This window comes from Lepidochelys olivacea (assembly GCF_965140295.1).
Source record: "Lepidochelys olivacea isolate rLepOli2 genome assembly, chromosome: 15".
In the NCBI taxonomy this organism is placed as follows: Eukaryota; Metazoa; Chordata; order Testudines; family Cheloniidae; genus Lepidochelys; species Lepidochelys olivacea.
Window position 1 is genome coordinate 29,674,665 of NC_140425.1, and position 19,575 is coordinate 29,694,239.

The 19,575-nt window shown below is 45.0% G+C and overlaps 1 protein-coding gene across 7 annotated transcripts in view; it reads left to right on the forward strand.

Annotated features, from left to right (window-relative positions):
* Positions 1-53: 53 nt before the first annotated feature.
* The window catches only part of ACAD10 (acyl-CoA dehydrogenase family member 10), a 29,653-nt gene continuing 10,131 nt past the window's right edge, over positions 54-19,575 (forward strand). The window contains exons 1-14 of one of the 7 annotated variants that reach the window (XM_084649054.1): positions 101-203; positions 728-870; positions 975-1,172; positions 2,147-2,295; positions 3,353-3,547; positions 6,090-6,248; positions 7,028-7,187; positions 8,775-8,916; positions 10,242-10,310; positions 11,712-11,893; positions 12,795-12,945; positions 14,838-14,983; positions 16,388-16,561; positions 19,089-19,477. In XM_084649054.1, coding sequence (XP_084505180.1) covers positions 986-1,172; positions 2,147-2,295; positions 3,353-3,547; positions 6,090-6,248; positions 7,028-7,187; positions 8,775-8,916; positions 10,242-10,310; positions 11,712-11,893; positions 12,795-12,945; positions 14,838-14,983; positions 16,388-16,561; positions 19,089-19,477 — 2,103 coding nt within the window. In that variant the 5' untranslated portion in view covers positions 101-203; positions 728-870; positions 975-985. Of the gene's footprint in view, positions 204-727; positions 871-974; positions 1,173-2,146; positions 2,296-3,352; positions 3,548-6,089; positions 6,249-7,027; positions 7,188-8,774; positions 8,917-10,241; positions 10,311-11,711; positions 11,894-12,794; positions 12,946-14,837; positions 14,984-16,387; positions 16,562-19,088; positions 19,478-19,575 lie in introns of all 7 variants that reach the window. The other 6 variants (XM_084649055.1, XR_014714242.1, XM_084649056.1 and 3 more) reach the window with 6 other exon arrangements.

A 19,575-nucleotide genomic window follows, 5' to 3' on the forward strand; every position in this document is an offset into this window, starting at 1 on the left:
CGCCGGGGATTGTGAGCCGCTCGCTTCCGCCCCCGAGACCTTTGCCCTCTGACCCGCCGGGGTCACGCAGGCGCTGCGCAGGGGGCCCTGGTCACGTGAGATTCAATGCCCTATACCGACGGGTGTTGTTGCTAGGAGAGGGCTCCCCCCCGCTGGGGCCGCAGCCTCGTTTCGCTGAAGGTCAGAGGTCACCAGCCGTTGTGGTACTAACTCCCCTGGGGCCTAGAGGCGGAGGTGGGCGGGCTGGAGATGGGTCTGGGGAGGCTGGGCTTTGTGGGGGGCACAGGGGGGGCCTTGGGGGGACACGGCTGGGCTTTGTGGGGGTCACAGGGGGGGCCTTGGGGGGACACAGCTGGGCTTTGTGGGGGGCACAGGGGGGTGGACCTTGGGGGGAGGCTGGGGGCACAGGGGGGTGGGCCTTGGGGGGACACGGCTGGGCTTTGTCGGGGGAGGCTGGGTGCAAGGTGGGGAAGGGACTTGGGGGGAATGGAGTGGGGCCTTGCTTAGGGATGGTGCCCCAGGTAAATTTCCTCCTCGGGCTCAGGTGTGGTGAGGGTAGAATTGAGCAGCATGAACAAGGGTTTGTGGGCTCTGGGACGGCACAGTAGAGGGGAAATTGTGTAATTGTGTCAGCTGCCGTGCGAAGTTGCTGTATCACGTTGACACGGGGCCACCTGCTTGGGTGAGTTTCCTGCACACTGTCTCCCTTATCTTTCCCATGGACCAGCAGCTGGAGGGCAACATGATCACCTGTCCGGAGCCTGTATGTTACACGTGCTCAAATAGTGTTGTGATGGGCACCTTAGAACAGTGCGTAATAAAACTGTGATACTAATAAAATTGATACTACGCTTGAACTCAGTCCAAAGTGTAAGTGGTGTTATACAAAGAGCTCAGTGCAACTACTTATAATCTGAAGAAGAAGCCAGAGAACCCTAAATATATGTCTCTAAAACATTCCCTTCCCCACACAGAGTTTTGCAGAATGGGCCTTAGGAGGTTTATCCAAGCCTCTTATTTCCAATGTGCCAGAACATCAGGAATCCTAAAGCATGTACGATACAAACCTCCAAGTTTGGTACAGTGGAGGCATTCAGGATCAAGTCTCTATAAAGCTGTAATCTTTGACATGGGGGGAGTTCTTCTCCCTTCCCCTTACCGGATGGCTGTAGGTGAGTATTTTTGACTGGACATGTTGACTGGAGTAGCTGACTAGTGACCTTTTCGTGCATTTAATATAAGTATATTTCACATTTATTTATAACTCTTATTGGTGTTTCCAATACAGTGATGGTCAACTTTACTTCCTCTTTGGGGACTTACATGACATGATGGTGGTGGTTCCAATTCCCAGTGAACACTCATACACATCATCAAAACTATTAAAGTTGACATAGTTGGCAATCTTGTTGGCATTTGCAGGTGGGAGGTCAAGGGTTGGGGGGGGTGTGAGGATTAAACTGTCCTGTAGTGCTTCCGACTACTCTATGAAAATGAACTAATCCTTTTACCCTCTAGTACAGGATTGAGGCACATTGGCAGGATGGCTTGGGGGAAACTGTTACTGTATCTCTTCTATGGGTGCATAGAGGACATCAGACACCCGGGTTGTCAGTTCAGCACCTTTCATGAATGCTAATATTGCCTTTTCTGTGCTAGACTTTATAGTAATGCCAACTAGTCTTGAGGGATTTCAGTTCCATTAGTAAGGCTAAGATTTAGTCACTGGTATTTTTAGTAAAAGTCATGGACAGGTCACAGGAAATAAATGAAAATTGACGGCCCATGACCTGTCCATGACCTTTAGTATATAAATACCTCTGAGTAAAACTTAACAGCTCCTGGGGCCCCAGGGCGCCACTGCTTCTGATGGCTAGCCCCTGCATTGGCCACGGGCGCTAACTACTCCCAGGCACCCGCTGCTCGGGCACTTGCCGGGCCAGCTGCCTGGCGCCACCTGCGCAGTGGCTGGTGCAGCTGGCCCCGGGACCGCTGCTCCGGCGTTCCCCAGGACCAGCCTGAGGTCACGGAATCTGTGACTTCCGCAACCTCTGTGACGGAATCACAGCCTTATCCATTAGGGCTTTCCCACTCCTGACAATGTTATAAGTGCTGTCTCCTCACTCTGCTACCTTCCTTTATTTAGAATGGGAGGTGCGGAATCGTATTCCACGTGGCACAATCAAACAAGCCTTAATATCTGGAGGGGAGAACAGGCCCTGGCTGAGGTACATGAGAGGGGAGCTGACATCAGTGGAGTTCTTGCACGAATTTGGACAGCAGTGCTCTGAGATTGTAAGCCAAGCTCCCAGCTTTCCTGCTTGATTCTCGCTGATTCCTCACAGGAGAATGGGGTTTTGTGCAGATCCATTAAACTGTATAGAAAGCATAGAGCTAACAAAAGATAATTTTTAAAAGAGTCCTGTCTGTAGAAGGTTCTGTTACTGCTTCCACTGCTGCTTCATATATAGCGCTGGGGCAGGTGTGGACTTTTCTGTCCACAATGCACTTTCCGATAGCATCTTCTCATGCATTTAAGAGACATAGCTGTCCACTCTATCTGTCTATCTAGATTTTTACACTGCTGTCATTATTCTGTTACTTTAGCAGAGGCTGCCTTAACCTGGTCCCCTCCCTTCTGCCTTCCTTGTGTCATAGCTTTTTTTCTTAGTTTTTCCACTTCCAGTGCCATGAGAGCTATTGTAGATGTGTGATATCCGCCTCTGATGAAGGGTCAGCAGGGAGAGAAGAGAAGTAGAGGCTCCTCAGCAAAAAGATCACCTCCTTCCTTAGGCATCATCCAGGTGGCAGAGACTGACTTTTGCTGATAGTGCCTAGGGGGACGTTCTTAATGGCTAGAAGCAACTTTCTTGGTGGAGCGTCTGTAGCTTCAGTGGAACTTGCACCATGCTCCAGAAGCTAACATACTCCGTCTGTAGTGGAGCAAGGTTCAGCTTTTCAACCAAGCTTTTGTCAAACAGATCAGTCTAAAAGGAAGGCTCTTTTTCTGATTGCTGAGTTGTAATGAATGGCTTTATTTGTGATCCGCCCTGATGCTATGGTGGAAGCGCAATATAAATAAATAAGGGTCTCTAGTTGTTTCTCTTCCCCAGGGTCATCTCTTTAACACTCAACTCTTCATTTCCTTCCTTCGTAGAATTAGTAACCTAAGGAACTTTTATTTATTGTGTTTGAGCAGTTTAGCTGGAGAGCTAGACTGACTGCCTTCTGTTACAGGAGAAAGTGGGGCAATAAGTTAAAATGATCAGCCAGTCTCAGGCTATGCACAAAGTTTCACATTTTCTTCCATTTGCTGCTGCTGATCATTGTTGGGGTTTCTCTTGTTTCTTAGGCAAACTTCTCTGTTCCAGTGGACTCCTTTCTCTCTGACCTAACCAGTAGTCAGATGTCAAAACAGCTCCCCATTATGACTGAAGCATTAGAGTGTATCCGGGCAGAAGGTCTTAAGACAGCTGTTCTAAGCAACAACTTCTACCTTCACAGTGGGGTGAGCTTTTTGCCCCTAGACCGAAACCAGTTTGATGTGGTAAGCCTGAACAGATTAAAAAATGCATTTATGTAGCTAGATTTATAAAAAGCACTGAGCAGAATTCTCTAAGTGCAGGTCCAAATTAAAGATAGTAGAACAGTAATATAATGTGTTAGTGTAACACATGGTGTGTCTTCAGCTGCATCTCCTTCTAGTGACTAGCCCATAGCAAGGGTTAGAGTGAGCTCCAGCCACCTGTGCATTTAGTGGATTCATTACAAAGAGGCTCACAATTAGCTAGTGTATTACATATCTAATAATGCCTGTAAAAGGCTTAGAAGATGGAATGCTCTAACAGTTCCAAAGCTCTGTTCATCTCAAAGGGTCCCAGAGAGTACTTCACACACTGCATACAGACAGCCCCTGAAATGCTGTCATATCTGGGGAGGTGGACAGCAGCCAGGTAGACAGCCATCTCAACAGTTGGAGAGAGGAATGGAAATTTTGGCCAGGGACACAGGGGCAAGCTTTTGGTCTTATCAGAGGTTGAACGAGGCAAGCTGGTGCTGATTCAGCAAGCTATTTATTTATATTTATTTATTTAATTTATTTTTGGAATGCTGCCATCTCATGCTCTAGAATCTAAGCTTAAATCTAGTCGGGGGAGCTTTTCGCTCTGCCATGGACTTATCAAGAGGGATGGATTTTAAAGTAAAGTATTTTGGCTGTCTTCAGTGAATGTTCTCTCTCCTGTGCTGTATATGAACACAGATGCTAAGCGTGAGCAAGGAATGTGGACAGCATTGTGAAGTCTGAAACCTTTGATGTTCAGACTTTAAGTCTGTTCTATATGAAATGATTAACCTTTCCTCTACTGCTCAGTGGAATCTTCCGTCATTGAATGCTCCAGACACAATAGCTTCATCTTCAACTCTCAGATAGCCAGTTGTGTACATGTTCACTTCATAGATAGGTACAATGTATATTTACTTTGGGGCTTTTCTTTTTAAACATAAGTTAATAATAATTCTTTTTTGCTGATCAGTTATTTTAAATCTGGCTGAGTTTTCAGCACGTTCGAAACTATACAGGAAACTATACTCCCAGTTTCCTTGCATTTGCTTTAGTCACCAGGTGTCAATTCGTTTTGCATATTAAGTGTGGGAACAGTCATTGCTGCACCTAGATTTAGAGACCATATCAGTTTATAGTCTGGACACAATTTAAGTTTTATTTTACACGATTTCACAAAATCTACCATGAGTAGAATTCTTTCTATGTATGTGTTGAATCCCAACTACAGTATATGAGGAGACCCAGACTGTGAAACTGACTTCATAAACATGTAAATATAGTGTCACAGGCCTGGCTGAGTGACACGCAACACTGAAGCAAATAGCAGAGGGAAAAGGAAATCAAAACTGTACAATTCTGTGGATTTCAGTCCACTAGGATGTTTTGTAAGGAAGGAATTTCTTTTTTTAAATCTTTTTTTTTTTAACAATACACTTTTCCTATATATGCCAACTCACATTTTTGCACTGACAGAACTCCAGAAGTTCACTCATAACTTAGGCTTGTTTTATAGCCCTCACTGAGGAAGGAAAGACAATTCATACATGAAGAAAATCAGATCTATGTTTTTAAAAGTTATGGCTGTTTAAAGTCATCCTGTTAACATCTGGATGTTGGATCATTTTCTGTTCACCTTTCCTTGTATGTGTTTTACTAGAAAAATCAGTATCTATTAAGATAATATATTATTATTATAATAAAGGCATCTTTCATCTCAAAGCATTCTCAAAGCGTTTTTATAGCTACATACCCTGTATATATATATATATGTATATAGGACACGCCTAGCAGTGAAATGTCATCCCCCCTGGAATGTGGTTGCTGTTTAACAATGCACAGCAATATTACGCAATAATTTAGGACAGGAAATTAAGGAAAATGTCTGTATTTTAGATATTTTTCATTTTAAAGTGCCCATCAATGTGGTTTCTAAGCTAATATTGTATCCCGTGGTAAGTGCAGTATTTATGGAGACAGTATGTACTTCCCAAAATTGGAATTTGGACAGGACATTGGGGTTAACATCTTTACTATTGTGAAAATTGAGTAGGGATGGCTGATGAGCATAACAGTCAAGACCGCAGTTTTGCATTTCAGCTGCAAGATGACACTTCCAGGAGTTCCACCCGCCTTTAGCACAAGATCAAAGGATTGGTGTAGTACTGACTAGGGAAAGAGTGCCACCTATGGAGTCACCTGCACCATGAGGATTCCCTGAAGGCCTCCCATCCAAGTACTGACTTGACCCTGCTTAGCTTGGTTGATCTGACAAGATCATAGCTGAGGCAATATGTCTGCAGAACAATGATTCATCAGATTAGGTCATAGCCTCTCTACCAGTCCCGCTCTACCACTGTTTAGGTTTGTGCAGCAGTCTTGTGGTCCTTTGTTTCATTTATTGCACTGCATGTTAGTCACACGCTCATTCATACTTGTGTCCTCCATGTCCAGAACTGTCCTGATATTCATGAACGAGAATTACAGTGGCCTTGTGCATACCTGTCTTGATCGTATGTTGTCATAGGTAATTGAATCTTGCCGGGAAGGGATATGCAAACCAGACCCTCGTATCTATACATTATGCTTGGAGCGCTTGGGTGTTCAGCCAAAGGAATCCATCTTCCTTGATGATATTGGGCAGAACTTGAAAGCAGCCGCTCAGCTTGGCATTAACACAGTGAAGGTACAAAGCAGCACCCTCGGGGTGCATAGGGACAGTTGTTGGTAGAACATTTATTGTCTTAAATATTTTGGTTTGGTTTCTAAATCCAAATTCTGCATTTGACATGAATGTGTTTAATATTTTCACACAGTGGCATTCGATACAGATTGCCATGCTTCACGCATTGAACATGTCCATTGTCCTGCATGACACCAGTAAGCCAAATAACCACAGGGTTAATGCAGGGGTAACTGTGGATGCCAAGATTGCAGGGTTCCATGTCCAGCTCTGCCACCAACTCCCTGTGGGCCTTGGGCAAGTCACTCCTCCCTCCCTGTGCACCTCGGTTCTCCATCTGTTAAACAGCAGTAATGACACCTGCCAAACATGGGATTGTGAGGCTTCATTAACTAGCCCTGTGGAAGCTAGATAAACCTCATGTACATGTCACCTGGGGTTGGCTAACTTCCAAACGATGGTGAGGAGGTGGAAGGGTAAGGATGGGACTCCTTGATGGACTGAGTTCTGACCTCCCTCTGCCTGTCCCACTGTGATCGCAGCTTGTGCTTGCAATATGATCATCCTCTCCCCATTGGAATTGCTTCGCTTTCCCCTTGGACAGAAACCAGGCAAAATGTAGCTGCTTAGATCAGGAGAGGGAAGGCAGTGTTGGTGCTACCTTTGGTATAATGTCATAGTAGATGCTACAGAGCAGTCACAAGGATGCAGAGCCCTGTCTTTGCCAAGAGATCAGAATCTAATTAGCTATTTATCATACAACTTTTTCTCGCCGGTATCAGGTTGATGACCCAGAAGCAGCTCTCAAAGAGTTAGAAACCTACTTGGGCTTCCCTTTGCGAGGATTTGTTCCACAGACTCGCTTAGTGAGACCAACAATGGAAATTCCAAAAGGTCCCCTACAGAAGTACCTGGAAGAGGTCCTAGGTGGCCAGACAACCGGTATTTTAGCTCTTTTATACTTTACAACTTTAAAGGTCACATATTCTGGGTCTGTTGGCTCTTTCCAGCATAAGACAAAAAGACTTTTAAAAATATTAATAGTATCAACTACTGCAAAGCCACTCTCATTGTTTAGGTACCTTTCCAAGCTCTTTGTGAAATGCTAGACTGTTTAAAACATTGTTATTGGTATTTACCTGGATAGTTAGAGGAAAACCTACTCTGTGACTATGCTGAATTCTATGCCCATGCATCTGCCTATACAGTGAGTATCTGTATTGTGTAGCATTGTGCTCCCTGACCAAAAGCTTCTAGACATTGCATCTTTCTTAAAAGGCATTTGTTGTTTATAGTGGTTCTTCTCCAACACTTGTAAAATTGGTAAAAGCCAGTGAATGATGCTCCCTGGCAGGAGGTCGCTTCTCTGCCAGGAGATTCCAGCTGCTGCCTCAGGCACACAGGTATTACATAGCCATTTAGGACCACAATGTAAACACCTCATCGTCTAAAAAGTCTAGAAATTAAAGTATTGGATTAGGTCAAGTTTTAAAGCAACAATGTCAGATTCAAAGTCATGTTTCAATACAAGAAAGTACCATATCTGGACTATTAATAACTACTAAGATTATTTAAAGAGAGAGAATTCAACAGATCTAGTTTCCTTTTCATTATTCATGCTATTTGTTTACTTGCATACTTCCTTCTGCTTGGACAATGAAAATAGATCAGTTAACGTTGGTTTCTAGTCAGTTTCATTTCTGGGTTTTCTTGCACTAGCACAGTTGTGCAACTTTTGGGTGGCAAGCATTGCATGGGTAATATTTAACTAAATTTCTACAAAACCCACCTTTATATTTAAAAACAAATAATGAAAATATTTCTTTTGACATTTGGCTTGAAAAACTTTATATGTTGAATTTCTGCTGCTTGACAATTATCCTTTTGAGTAGGGCTTGGAGGACCCATTTACAGAAATCCAGAATCCTAGCATTTGCGTGTCTGAACCACACCTGACACTTTTTTAAAGCTCTGTATTGGTTTGGAGCTTAAAAAGCAGTATTTTTAAAACCTTAAGATAGTCCAAGGCAGAGGGCTTTAAGCCTCAAGCAAACTGCTGCGTTCTGTACTAGCTGCAGTTTCCAAATGGTCTTCAGATGTTCCCCCCACATTCAGAACTTATTGCAGTGATCTAGTCTTCAGTGACAAAGGCCCAAACGATTGTAGCGAGCTCTACACTTTGCAGTGTTCAGCTCTTATTAATGCAGAATAATAGCTCCTTTCCCTTGCTCTGGGAAACAACCTGTGCTTAGAACTTCCTGATGGGAGGAGCTGGGGAGGAGCGCTGGGCAAAAAATACAGAGCAAAAGTCAAGCAGATTTCTGGCCCTCTGCCATCCAAGAGTGACCACTGTCACTCAATAGGGCCCCATACTGATTCCATAACAATGGGGCAGTGCTCAGTCTTCTGCTGATGCAAATTACAGTCTTTAGCTCTGTCCATTTTAGAGTAAAATAAAACATGGGAAAGAGATGAGAAATAATTTCAGTTCCTGTACTTTTCATTGATCATTCCTTTTCAAACTTTCAGGTCCTCTGATATTACGACAGTTCAGTCATGGACAATCTAACCCCACTTACTATATCAAGCTTGGGGATCGTAACTTAGTCCTCAGGAAGAAACCTCCTGGCAGCCTACTTCCATCTGCTCATGCTGTGGAGAGAGAGTACAGGTGAAAAGGCACAGTGTGCTACAGAATCGTTCCCAGTTCTGGCTGGCCAACATAGGTGCTCTCTGATTATTGTAACACAATTCCAAATGTGCACATCCTGTAGACAGTGCTGTTTTCCAGTCTCACCTTTTCTATTCCAAGCCCTGCTCCACGAGAGTAGCTGTCAGTAGGAAACTGGCAGGCTTAGGACACATGAAGGAAAGAGATCCTTTTTTGTAGTGTATGTGACAGGCATATTCCTCTTAGCACATTTAAGGAAGTGCTACGTGTGATTCAAGAGGTTCAGTCTGCGTTAATACTGCCCCAGTGAATCGGCATGGCATTACAAGGCACTGTGCTGCGGGTGGTGCCTCCTTTACGATGATGCATAAAACTGAGCTCCTGCTAATTCGCGCTCTGAGAGTGCACACTGCAAGCATTGTGGGGTGGTAGCCTCTTTGACTTAGAATGTAATTACTCTTGTTGGAAGTAGACTGTCTGGTTAAACTCACCCTGCAGCTTCAGTAGGACACAAGGTGCCTCCACTTTATGATGATTCTGTGGATGTCTAGATTTCACAGTCCTCATCGGGAATAGACCACAGGTCTCGCCCCACCCCTACTTGATGTGAAGGAGAATCGCCTGTAGCCATAGTAGGATTAAGACGTATAGCCTCTGGCCTCGAAAGGGTGACATACTTGGCAAGTCTGACATTCTGTCCAGCAGAGGGGCAGTGGCACATAGATACACTTCACAATTTAGACAGGGGATTGTAAAATATTGTTTTGGTAATGTTGTGTGCTTTTAAATAGTTATGCTCCACCCCAGAGGTGGCTGCATTTCAGTGGTGGAGGAAGTGATTCCTCTCTGTGTGTATGTTAAAGTGTTTTGAGATCCTGCTAGGTAAAAGGTGTTGTATACATGTAAGCCAGTAATAAAGTGGGGATGAATGCTAAATATTACATTAATAGCATGATTCCATTTCTATATGTCCATCTAGCACCAGGGTTCTCAAACTGGGGGTCGTGACCCCTCAGGGGGTCACGAGGTTATTATGTGGGGGGTCGTGAGCTGAAAGCCTCTACCCCCAAGCCTCGCTTCACCTCCAGCATTTAATAGTGATAAATATAAAAATAGTGTTTTAATTAATAAGGGGGGAGTTGTACTCAGGCTTGCTGTGTGAAAGGGGTCACCAGTACAAAAGGGAGAACCACTGATCAAGCATGTTACGATCGTATTTTAAAGATCAAGAACAGCACCTTTTTTAACACCACCAATACGGCAGGCAAAAAATGATCAATTCTTTCTCTCCTGACAAAGTCTCTCTGGGTTGCTTGTCCTGGCAGGGTACTGAAGGCTCTTGCTGAGGCCGGAGTTCCTGTTCCTAAAGTGCTCTCACTCTGTGAAGATTCAAGGTAATTTTTTTTTTCCAATTTACATCAAAAGTAAGTGACAGTTGTTAGACACTTCCACTCCCAGTTTATAGCAGAGCAGAGGAGGAGGCAGCTGTCAGACTCAAAGGTGACAGAAGCTGTAGAAAAACCTTGTTAGATAGATAGAACTGTTCATGTGGAAAGAAACAGCAAAGGTGCAGTAACTTCAGTGACCGTGTCAGACCTGTGAAGAAGTGTTGAAACCAACACAGGAGGAAGGACCCCTGTCTTGGCGGTTTGTGGAGGAGACAGGTAAAAGGCACGGTTTGTGTGGCCAGTGGAGAATGTCTTACTGCAGATATGTTGAAATATTGGGCATTTGTGTTTTGGATGGTCCTGCCTGTTTCTGGCCTCTAATGATCCCCTCGCACTTCTTGCAAAAATAGTGGTGTTAATTAGGTGTTCTGACCCAGTTTCCACTCAGATAATTCCATTCTGCCTGCCAGTTGGGTATATGAATTTTGTTTCCCACTCTATTCTATAGCATTGCTAGGTGCTGTTAAACAGCTGCCATGATCTGCCCTGGAAGTTGCTGTAATTCAGTGGTGGATGATGCTTCACCTATGTATCCCTTGTCCTTACCTCACAAAGGGCTTTTGTGGCTTAACTAATAATTATTGTGAAGCACTTTGAATTCTCCAGATGAAAGAGGTTATAGAAGTGCAAAGCACCATAACATATTATTATTCAGCTTGTTTTGGGTGTGTCTTGAGTATTTTATTTTTGCAATTAATTAAAATCGCTCTTACGCTCTGAAAAGAGACTGCAAAAATGGCAGAATGGCACTCCCTGTGTGGTTCCAGATCATATATGCTCAGGTTCCAAGTAACAAGATGATTTTTCTACCTGCCAGACCTGCATACTCGCCTGGAGAGCTAAAGCTGAGTTCTTTCTGGCTTTTGCATCATCATAATGATCAACAAAGATTCTGCAACTGGAACTTTGGTTAACAATTCTTACAGGCTCTTGCATAAAAAGGAATAGAATCCGTCTCCCTCTCCCATTGCTGTGCTGATTTTGCAAGACTAATAGGTGTAAACAGTAGCACAAACTTGCTTCTGATCCTAAAGTCAGTCCCTCTGTTGAGAGAGGCATTATTTTTACATAATCACGTTTCTAACCTTAATTGCACTTTTGTTTTGTAGTGATATTTACATCAGATGGTTCTAATGGTTAACTGAGTTCTGTCGTTATTTATTATAACTATTCTGATTTTTGTTCGTTAGGCATAAACACTGTGCTCTGCACAGAACAAATCCGAGAATTAGAGCATGTTCAGACTTGGCAATAACTTCTATACACTGATGCAATAGATGCAGGAATATTCCACTCATCTCTGAGGCCTGTCACTGAAATACAGTTGTTTCAATTCTGTCATTCTAGTGTCATTGGCACCCCATTCTATCTGATGGAATACTGCACTGGCCACATCTACAAGGACCCCTCTCTTCCTGGCCTGGACCCTGGCCAGCGGAGGGCTACTTACATGGCTATGAACAAAGTCCTTTGTAAAATCCATAGAGTAGACCTCAAAGCGGCTGGACTGGAGGATTATGGGAAGCATGGTGAGAAGGAAATTTGCTGTCATACTCTTCCTGTGTGTTAGTTTTTAAAGGGGTGTGGTCACATAAGGCCAAATCCTTAGGGCAGTGGTGGGGAAGGGGAGCTGTCCAGCAGCATGACGGAGCCTCAGGCCAGTCAAGGGTGCATGGAAAAGTGGCTTGAGATCCTCCAGGAGTCAGTGTTTTTTGGAAGTAGTCTCCAGAACTTCCTCCCATTGGCCCTTCCTGCCAGTAATTTGTTTGCTATCATCGTGACTGGGCTCCCTCAGATCCTGCCCCAGAGGTTCAATAGTACCTCTCGCAGAGCCGCCTCTGGGGGCAGAGGGGTCCTGCTGAGCAGCTGCGCCAGGATTTGGCCGTTGTTGGAATTATAGTTTTTGTTTAGGATCCCAGTTATTTGTAGCCAGTTGGAATATCTAATCCATCCCCTGCCAGGAAACGATGCAGTGCCCAGACAGGGTCCTTAACCCAAACCAGGGGAGTACCTGTAGTAGAGGAGGAGACTCCCTTCTTGAGACAGCAACAAAACATGACTTGGGTGACCATCTCATCATAAGCCAATCTACATGATGCTCTACCTATCCTGCCCCTTAAAGCTGCCAGGTGTAAAAAAGGTGACGGCTATTTCTGCTTCACCAGACTTACAGGACCAAAGGCAGCCTGAGCAGAAGCAGGCAAATCTTCTGGGCTGCTGGGAGTTCTGCCCAATTATTCTGGGACTGATTGTGGCCCATGGCTGCAGCCAAACGCTCTCTTGGAGAAGTGTACGTTTGTCTGGTTGGACGGAGACTGGCTTTGTTTTTGGTGGTTAGACTGTTTCCAGATGCAGCTCTTTTGTGGTTATTTTCAAAGGCCTCCTTTTATTTGGAACTATACCCCAGAGACTTAATTCCCTTGGCTTTAGGTAACTATGTTCAACGGCAAGTTCAAACCTGGACGAAGCAGTATCGAGCCACAGAAACCCACACTATTCCTGCCATGGAGAGACTCATTGAGTGGCTCCCATTGCATCTCCCAGGGAACCAGAAGACCACAGTTGTGCATGGAGATTTCAGGTACTAGCTGTCTGCCAGCACCCATTTGGACAAGGCACTCTGTGTTACCTAGGGAGGAAGAAAGGGGGATCTCCGAGAACCCCCCAGCACGATGCTCCAGTGATATTTGAAAAGGAAGCTGAAGCTCTGCTCTGTTCAGCAGTTCTGTTCTGAGAGCTCACAAGAGCTCCATGCAGCATTTCGCTCCCCATTGCCTCTGCCTAGTGCATTTGTAGCAGATTAAAGCAGTGTGTGTTCTGGTGCAGAGGAGTGCAATCTAGTAATTTAGGGAACTAGAAGTCAGGACACCTGGGTTCTAGTCCCAGCTTTGCTTTTGGATCAGCAGTTTGGATTCTCTTTCGGACTCAGCCACTGCAAAGCGGCACCATTGCTGATCTCAGCTTAATTGAGACATAACATTGGGGATTAGATGATGTTTTCTGCCTCACTCTTAGCAGTGAGAGAAAGAACCTTGTGATGTGAAGTGTAAAATAGTGAGAGTTTACCTAGATCCGTGTTTCTGATGGAGCCTTGCCTGTCTGGCAGCGGGTGAGCTAATGCCACAGTATTACAAAGGAGATCACCCTTCAGTAATACGATGGATGCAGGTGGGGAGGTCAAAATTCTGACTGGTGAGAACTACTTTCATCATGAGCTAAAAAAATTGCCTGGAGCATGAACTACATTTGTCTCTTTAAAAGGTCAAAGGGGATAGGCTGGCCTGCAGATCTGTGCACCACTGCCGTCTGCTGGAGCATGACACAGCTACCTCTCTGTAATACTTCAATCTACTGGCTGAACAATTATTGTTATTTATTATTTGTATTACCGTAGTGCTTAGGAGCCCTAGTCATGGACCAGAACCCCTTGTGCTTGACTCTGTACAAACTCAGAACAAAGCCCCAAAGAGCTTACAATCCAACTATAGGAGCTGCTCCTCTAACCTGTAGAAATTAGGGCTGGAAAGGACCTGTTATCTCCCATGTAGTCTGTGCCCTGGGAGCCAGGGCAGGATTGGCCCCTATAAATCGTTCCTAGTTCTAAGTGCCTGGGAAGTGGCATGCAGTCTATAAATAAATAAGCAGCAATGACCTGACTGATCTGCTCCTACCTTTCCCCTCCAGTAGAGTATCCTACTCTAATCCGTCCGACTCTCCCCTGTCTTAATATCATCCCATTGTGACTAATTATACCTCTTGGATGTTCCCATCCAGCCTTGCAGACAGCTCTCATTCGCTTGCCTGGCAAGGACCTGGATTAGGGGAGCTCATGGCTCTTCCTTTGCATTTCTGATGCTGCATGATGGATCCAAATGGCAGATCACTAACTCATCCAGGCATGAAGCATTACAGTTTCCTTCACCAATAAAACTCCCATTTGGGAGTGGAGTGAATGCGTTCTTTGCATCTCAGCAGGAGCCTTTCACACCCCCATATCATAGCCAACCTCTGTGCAAACTCTTGGAAGCCTCTACACCACACAAAAAGTCAGCAGACAACAGTTTGGGATCTTGAATCAATAACAAATGACAAGTGTTGGCTTAAAGTGACCAATAAATCCATTTTGAAATTGACCTGAAGTCTGTCATTTTCCAGTTGGCACGTACCATAGTTTCTGTTAATAATCTGAGATCCTAAACTGTCTTGTTTATTTTTTAAACCACGTCAGTTCACAGTTAACCAGCCAGAAGGTTGAACAACATAAGCCTCTTCTGTCCATCACTTTCCAGAGCTGAGCTCTCCGCTTCCACAGCCCTCCCAAGGGAGCTAGTGATAGGGAATCGATCCCCCAGCTAGCACAGAGTTCCAGGTCACTTGTTTAACTGAAACTAAGCGATTGTCAGGAAAGCATCTCCCTCTGATGCGTGTTTTTTCTCTTAGGACTTATCTAAACCCTTCCCCTTTCTGATCCAGGCTGGATAACCTGATTTTTCATCCAGAGGGTCCAGAAGTCCTTGCTGTCCTCGACTGGGAACTTTCTACCTTAGGAGATCCCATCTCAGATGTGGCGTACAACTGCATGGCCCACTATCTGCCTTCTCACTTTGATATATTGAAAGGTACAATGTGTCCTCCTGGGGAACACACAATTTGCTTCCTATTTTGAACGTTTTACAAATAAAGAGCTGGGAAACATTGTTTAGAAACTGCCAGGACATTGTGAAGGGTGCTCAGCTGGAAATTTGACTCAGTGCTTCAGACAAGGGCTCCCTTTCTTGTCTCATCCCATCACTCCCACCTCTACCTTTTCTTACCTCCCTAAAGAATCCTCTTCTCTCCTTGGTGTTAACATCTTCAGATATGTATAGTTGATTCTTGTGTCCAATTGCTTAGCCTCGCTGAAAATATTTAGCCCTTCTAATCTTCTCAGTACTCAATCCTTCCAACCCCCTAACATTTTTTGTTACTGTTCTTTGAACTTCCTTCTGTTTGTCAGTATCCTTTTAATATGAAGGTGCCCAGAAGTGAACACAGTATTCCTGTCATTGTTCTGGTTGCGGAACCATTGAGAGAGCAACTGTCACCACTCTGCTTTGTGATGTGATGTCTCTGTATTTAGCCCCAAAGCAACATGGGACTAGAAAATACAGGTGTTGGGGCCAGCAGCATGAAGGATTTGAGGAAAACCTTGGTTTGCAGATTGTAAATGCCACTTAAAATAAAAAAGGTTTTGATCCCCCCCTCCTTCCCCCATCCCTGTTGCTCTGTCTTTATCAAAACCAAAGTCATCTTAAAACTCTGGAAGTCATTTTCTGCAAAAATGGATTGAAGCAAAGATCTTTTCTTTCGGGCTGAAATTCTGTGAGCCGTGCTTCAGACCAAAAGGATTTTTGTCCCATTTATAAACTCCATGAAATTAGAGGCTTATAAAAAAGAGTCACACCAGTAGTGGTATTGCAAAGCCAGAGATTAGAAAGATCAGAAATTTACTGCTGCGTCAAGTAGGAAGAAGATTAACAGAGGAAAAATGGCCCCTGATGAAATTCAAAGCTGCCCAGGACACATTCAGAATAGTTAGTGATTAGTGCAGGAAGTTAGTTCTGTTTGTACTCAGATACAGTAGAAACCACCATAACTGGCAGTGGTTTTGTTCTTTTTATAAGAAGAGTGGTTTGGGATAAAGATATTGCAATCACATGCTACCTGCCTTGCTAAAGACCAAATCCCTATAGAGACTTGTCAGTCTTCTTCTGCCAATGTAAATTCAAGTATCTGTTAGAGGCAGAGGGTAACTTCACCTCATTTTAGCTTAGTCCTGAGCCTCTCCAGAGCTAATTTGTCCCTGGTTATAGGTGGTCTTATGATTCAGACACACCAGAGTTTAGAACCTGAGAGCAGAAAGGCCATAGCTTTATCCACTGAGCATGTGTGCCAGTCATGAAACTAACGGAATCCGTAGAACTGTCTGTCTCTCTTTGAGAACGCCGCCTGCCTAGTCATGGTTATGCCGGATTCTCTTTCAGGTTTGAAGGACTGTGATGTAATGCAGTTGGGAATTCCCACAGCAGAGGAATATTTTCAGATGTATTGTGGGCACATGGGAATTCCACCCATCGAGAACTGGAATTTCTACATGGCCTTTTCCTTTTTCAGAGTGGCCGCGATCTTGCAGGGTGTGTACAAACGCTCGCTCACAGGTGAGAAAATGAAACAAGCCAGCCCCTGAATGTTCAATTGATGCCACATGTATTAGGATGGAGGCTTACCTATCCTCTATATGCTGCAGCTACTAGAGGGTGACATGAACACAGATACAGGAATGGTGTTCCTAGCCTCTGTTTGTCAAGGGTGGAGATGGATGGCAGGAGAGAGATCACTGGATCATTACCTGTTAGGTTCATTTCCTCTGGGGCACCTGGCACTGGCCACTGTCGGTAGACAAGATACTTGGCTGGACGGACCTTTGGTCTGACCCAGTCTGGCCATTCTTATGTTCTTACTGTCCACCCACAACCACACTGAAGAGATGTCAGTGCTGTTCCAGTGTAGTAGTGTTTAACCACTAGCCTGGGAAACGATCTCCGACTTTAATTACAGACGTCAGTACAGTAGCTTGTGTAGCAGTATTGTACCCCTAGAGGGCATCATAACTATATATTCTGGTTTAACTTGGATTTTAACTTGAAGAGTGGTCAGTTTGGATGAGCTATTACCAGCAGGAGAGTGAGTTTGTGTGTGTATGGGGGTGGGGGGGATGTGAGAACCTGGATTTATGCAGGAAATAGCCCAGCTTGATTGTCATGCACATTGTGTAAAGAGTTGTCACTTTGGATGGGCTATCACCAGCAGGAGAGTGAATTTGTGTGGGGGGGTGGAGGGTGAGAAAACCTGGATTTGTGCTGGAAATCACTTTAGATAAGCTATTACCAGCAGGACAGTGGGGTGGGAATAGGTATTGTTTCATATTCTCTGTGTATATATAAAGCCTGCTGCAGTTTCCACGATATGCATCTGAGGAAGTGAGCTGTAGCTCACGAAAGCTTATGCTCTAATAAATTGGTTAGTCTCTAAGGTGCCACAAGTCCTCCTTTTCTTTTTGCCAATACAGACTAACACGGCTGTTACTCTGAAACCTATATATTTTGAGCCCCTCTGAAATTCTGGCCAGTAGAAGGCAATAGTGACTTACACAGTGTGGCAGGATCGAAGGACAAATGTAGCAGGTTTTTCTAGAAGGGCTAAGGTTGCTTGTGGCCGCAGTTTAGAGCTGGACATCAGGAGACCTGGGTTCAAGTCCCAGCTCTGCATCCGAATCTCTTTGTGATGATGGGCAAGTCGCTCAGGGGTACCTTTACAGTCAGACTGAGCACTGCCCCCACTTTTTATAGTCAGAGTCCATGCCAGTAGAGCCTATGCCTGCAAAAAGAATGTAATTGGAGGGGCACACACTCGGATTTGGCACAGTCTGCGAGGCTGTGTTCCTTTGGGATTTGCCTTGATGATGATACTCTGATTTGCACTTGCATTTCAGTTTCAGGCCCAAAGGGTGCCATCCTGAAAATGTACCCTTCCTCAGAGGAGTGATGGGGGACTTAATTCCTCTATGTCTGTGAGGTGTGGGAGAGGGGCAAAAGGTTATGATTCAAAGAGAGTTCACAACAATATTACAGAACAAATCCTCCCCTTGCATAGACCTTGGAAGGCTTTGGAATGGAGGCTAGTTCGAATGCCAAGCAGCGGGCTGTGTTTGCTCAGATATCCATCTATAATAAAGCAGTGGTTTCTGCAAACAAACACAAAGATGGAGAGAAGGGTGTGTTTTATTAGCTGTTGCTTTTTGCTGCATTGCAAAGTCTGATGTGGTTTTTGGGCGGGGCTGCTGTAGGTGAGCACTAGCATATGCCTGATTGCTGCCCTCTACCCCAGAGCTGGCCGGTTTTCAGCGAGGCTGCACGTATATTGTGAAGAGCTTTGGGAGCAATATTAACCATACCCAGCACCTGGCCCACTGTTACCAGTGGAGCACGTGCCGAGTCGAGGACCAGGAAACACAGCTCAGAGTACGCCTGACCTGCTGTGCCTTGGAGGAAGGGAAGTGGGGTGACTGCTGCTGCAGATGATGGATCTGTGAACAAGAGGAGAAATTTTTGAGGGTTTGCATGAGATCACAGAAGCAAAGCCCAGGCCTATGCTAAAAGCTTCGTACCAGTAGCTGGTGGTCTTGCTGGTTCACTGGCGCAGGGAAACCACGGAAAGGGATGGATGCAATTAAAAACAACGTGCCGCCAAGTCTGTTAAGCTGAGAGAGGAATCCATAATCACCCTGGGCCCTATATAGTGTTCTTCCCCCCCCTTCACTGCAGCCCAGTGCGTCCTTCTGCCTGGGCTCAGCTCTTCCCGCCGCTGTAGAATGTGCCCCTTGCTTTGCTCATTGCAGACTCACCCACGGGGGAATTCAGGGCTGAATCTAGGCACTTAGTCCTCCTAGACCTGGGCTCCTCAAACTTGACCCTACTAGGGACTCTGTTGGCAACTTGCCAGGGCGCTGATAGACTTTGTGTTTAATCCGAGAAACTGTGATATCGTTGTCATATCCCTTATAAAATAACCCTGCAGCGCCCGTGCCAAGGGCTAGTGCGTGCTAGTGTTTTGGGCCTTCGCTGTTGTACTTTGTCATGTGGACTCTCCAGGCAGACGGTGGTTATTAACTTTCATTTCCCGCAGGTCAAGCAAGCTCAGCCGCAGCTGAAAGTGGCGGAAAGCAGGCGGAGCTCATGGCCAACTTAGCGTGGGACTTTGCTACAAAAGAAGGATTTCGAGTGTTTAAAGAATGTCCAGCTGCAAAACCTTTAGCAAGACCTTACAGTACCTGGACCAGGAATGGGGCATTCTCCAGGAGAAACTATGTCACCATGGCACCTTCCACACCAGCTCACACTTCCAAAGCTCATCTGATTCTTTCTCCTGACGGCCTTCCTGGGAGAGCCCAGGATCTTTACCACAAGCTGAGGAGATTCATGGATAGCTATGTCTATCCTGCTGAGCAGGTTCTGAGAGATCATCAGGTTTCACAGTCTAGATGGACTCCACATCCTCTTATAGAAGAGCTGAAGGTAAGTCATACTTCTGCTTAAAGTAACAATGCCTCCAAGCATGGGTCTGTAAGATGGCACATTGACTGTAAAGGTCAGCGCCCAGGATGCCTCTGCGC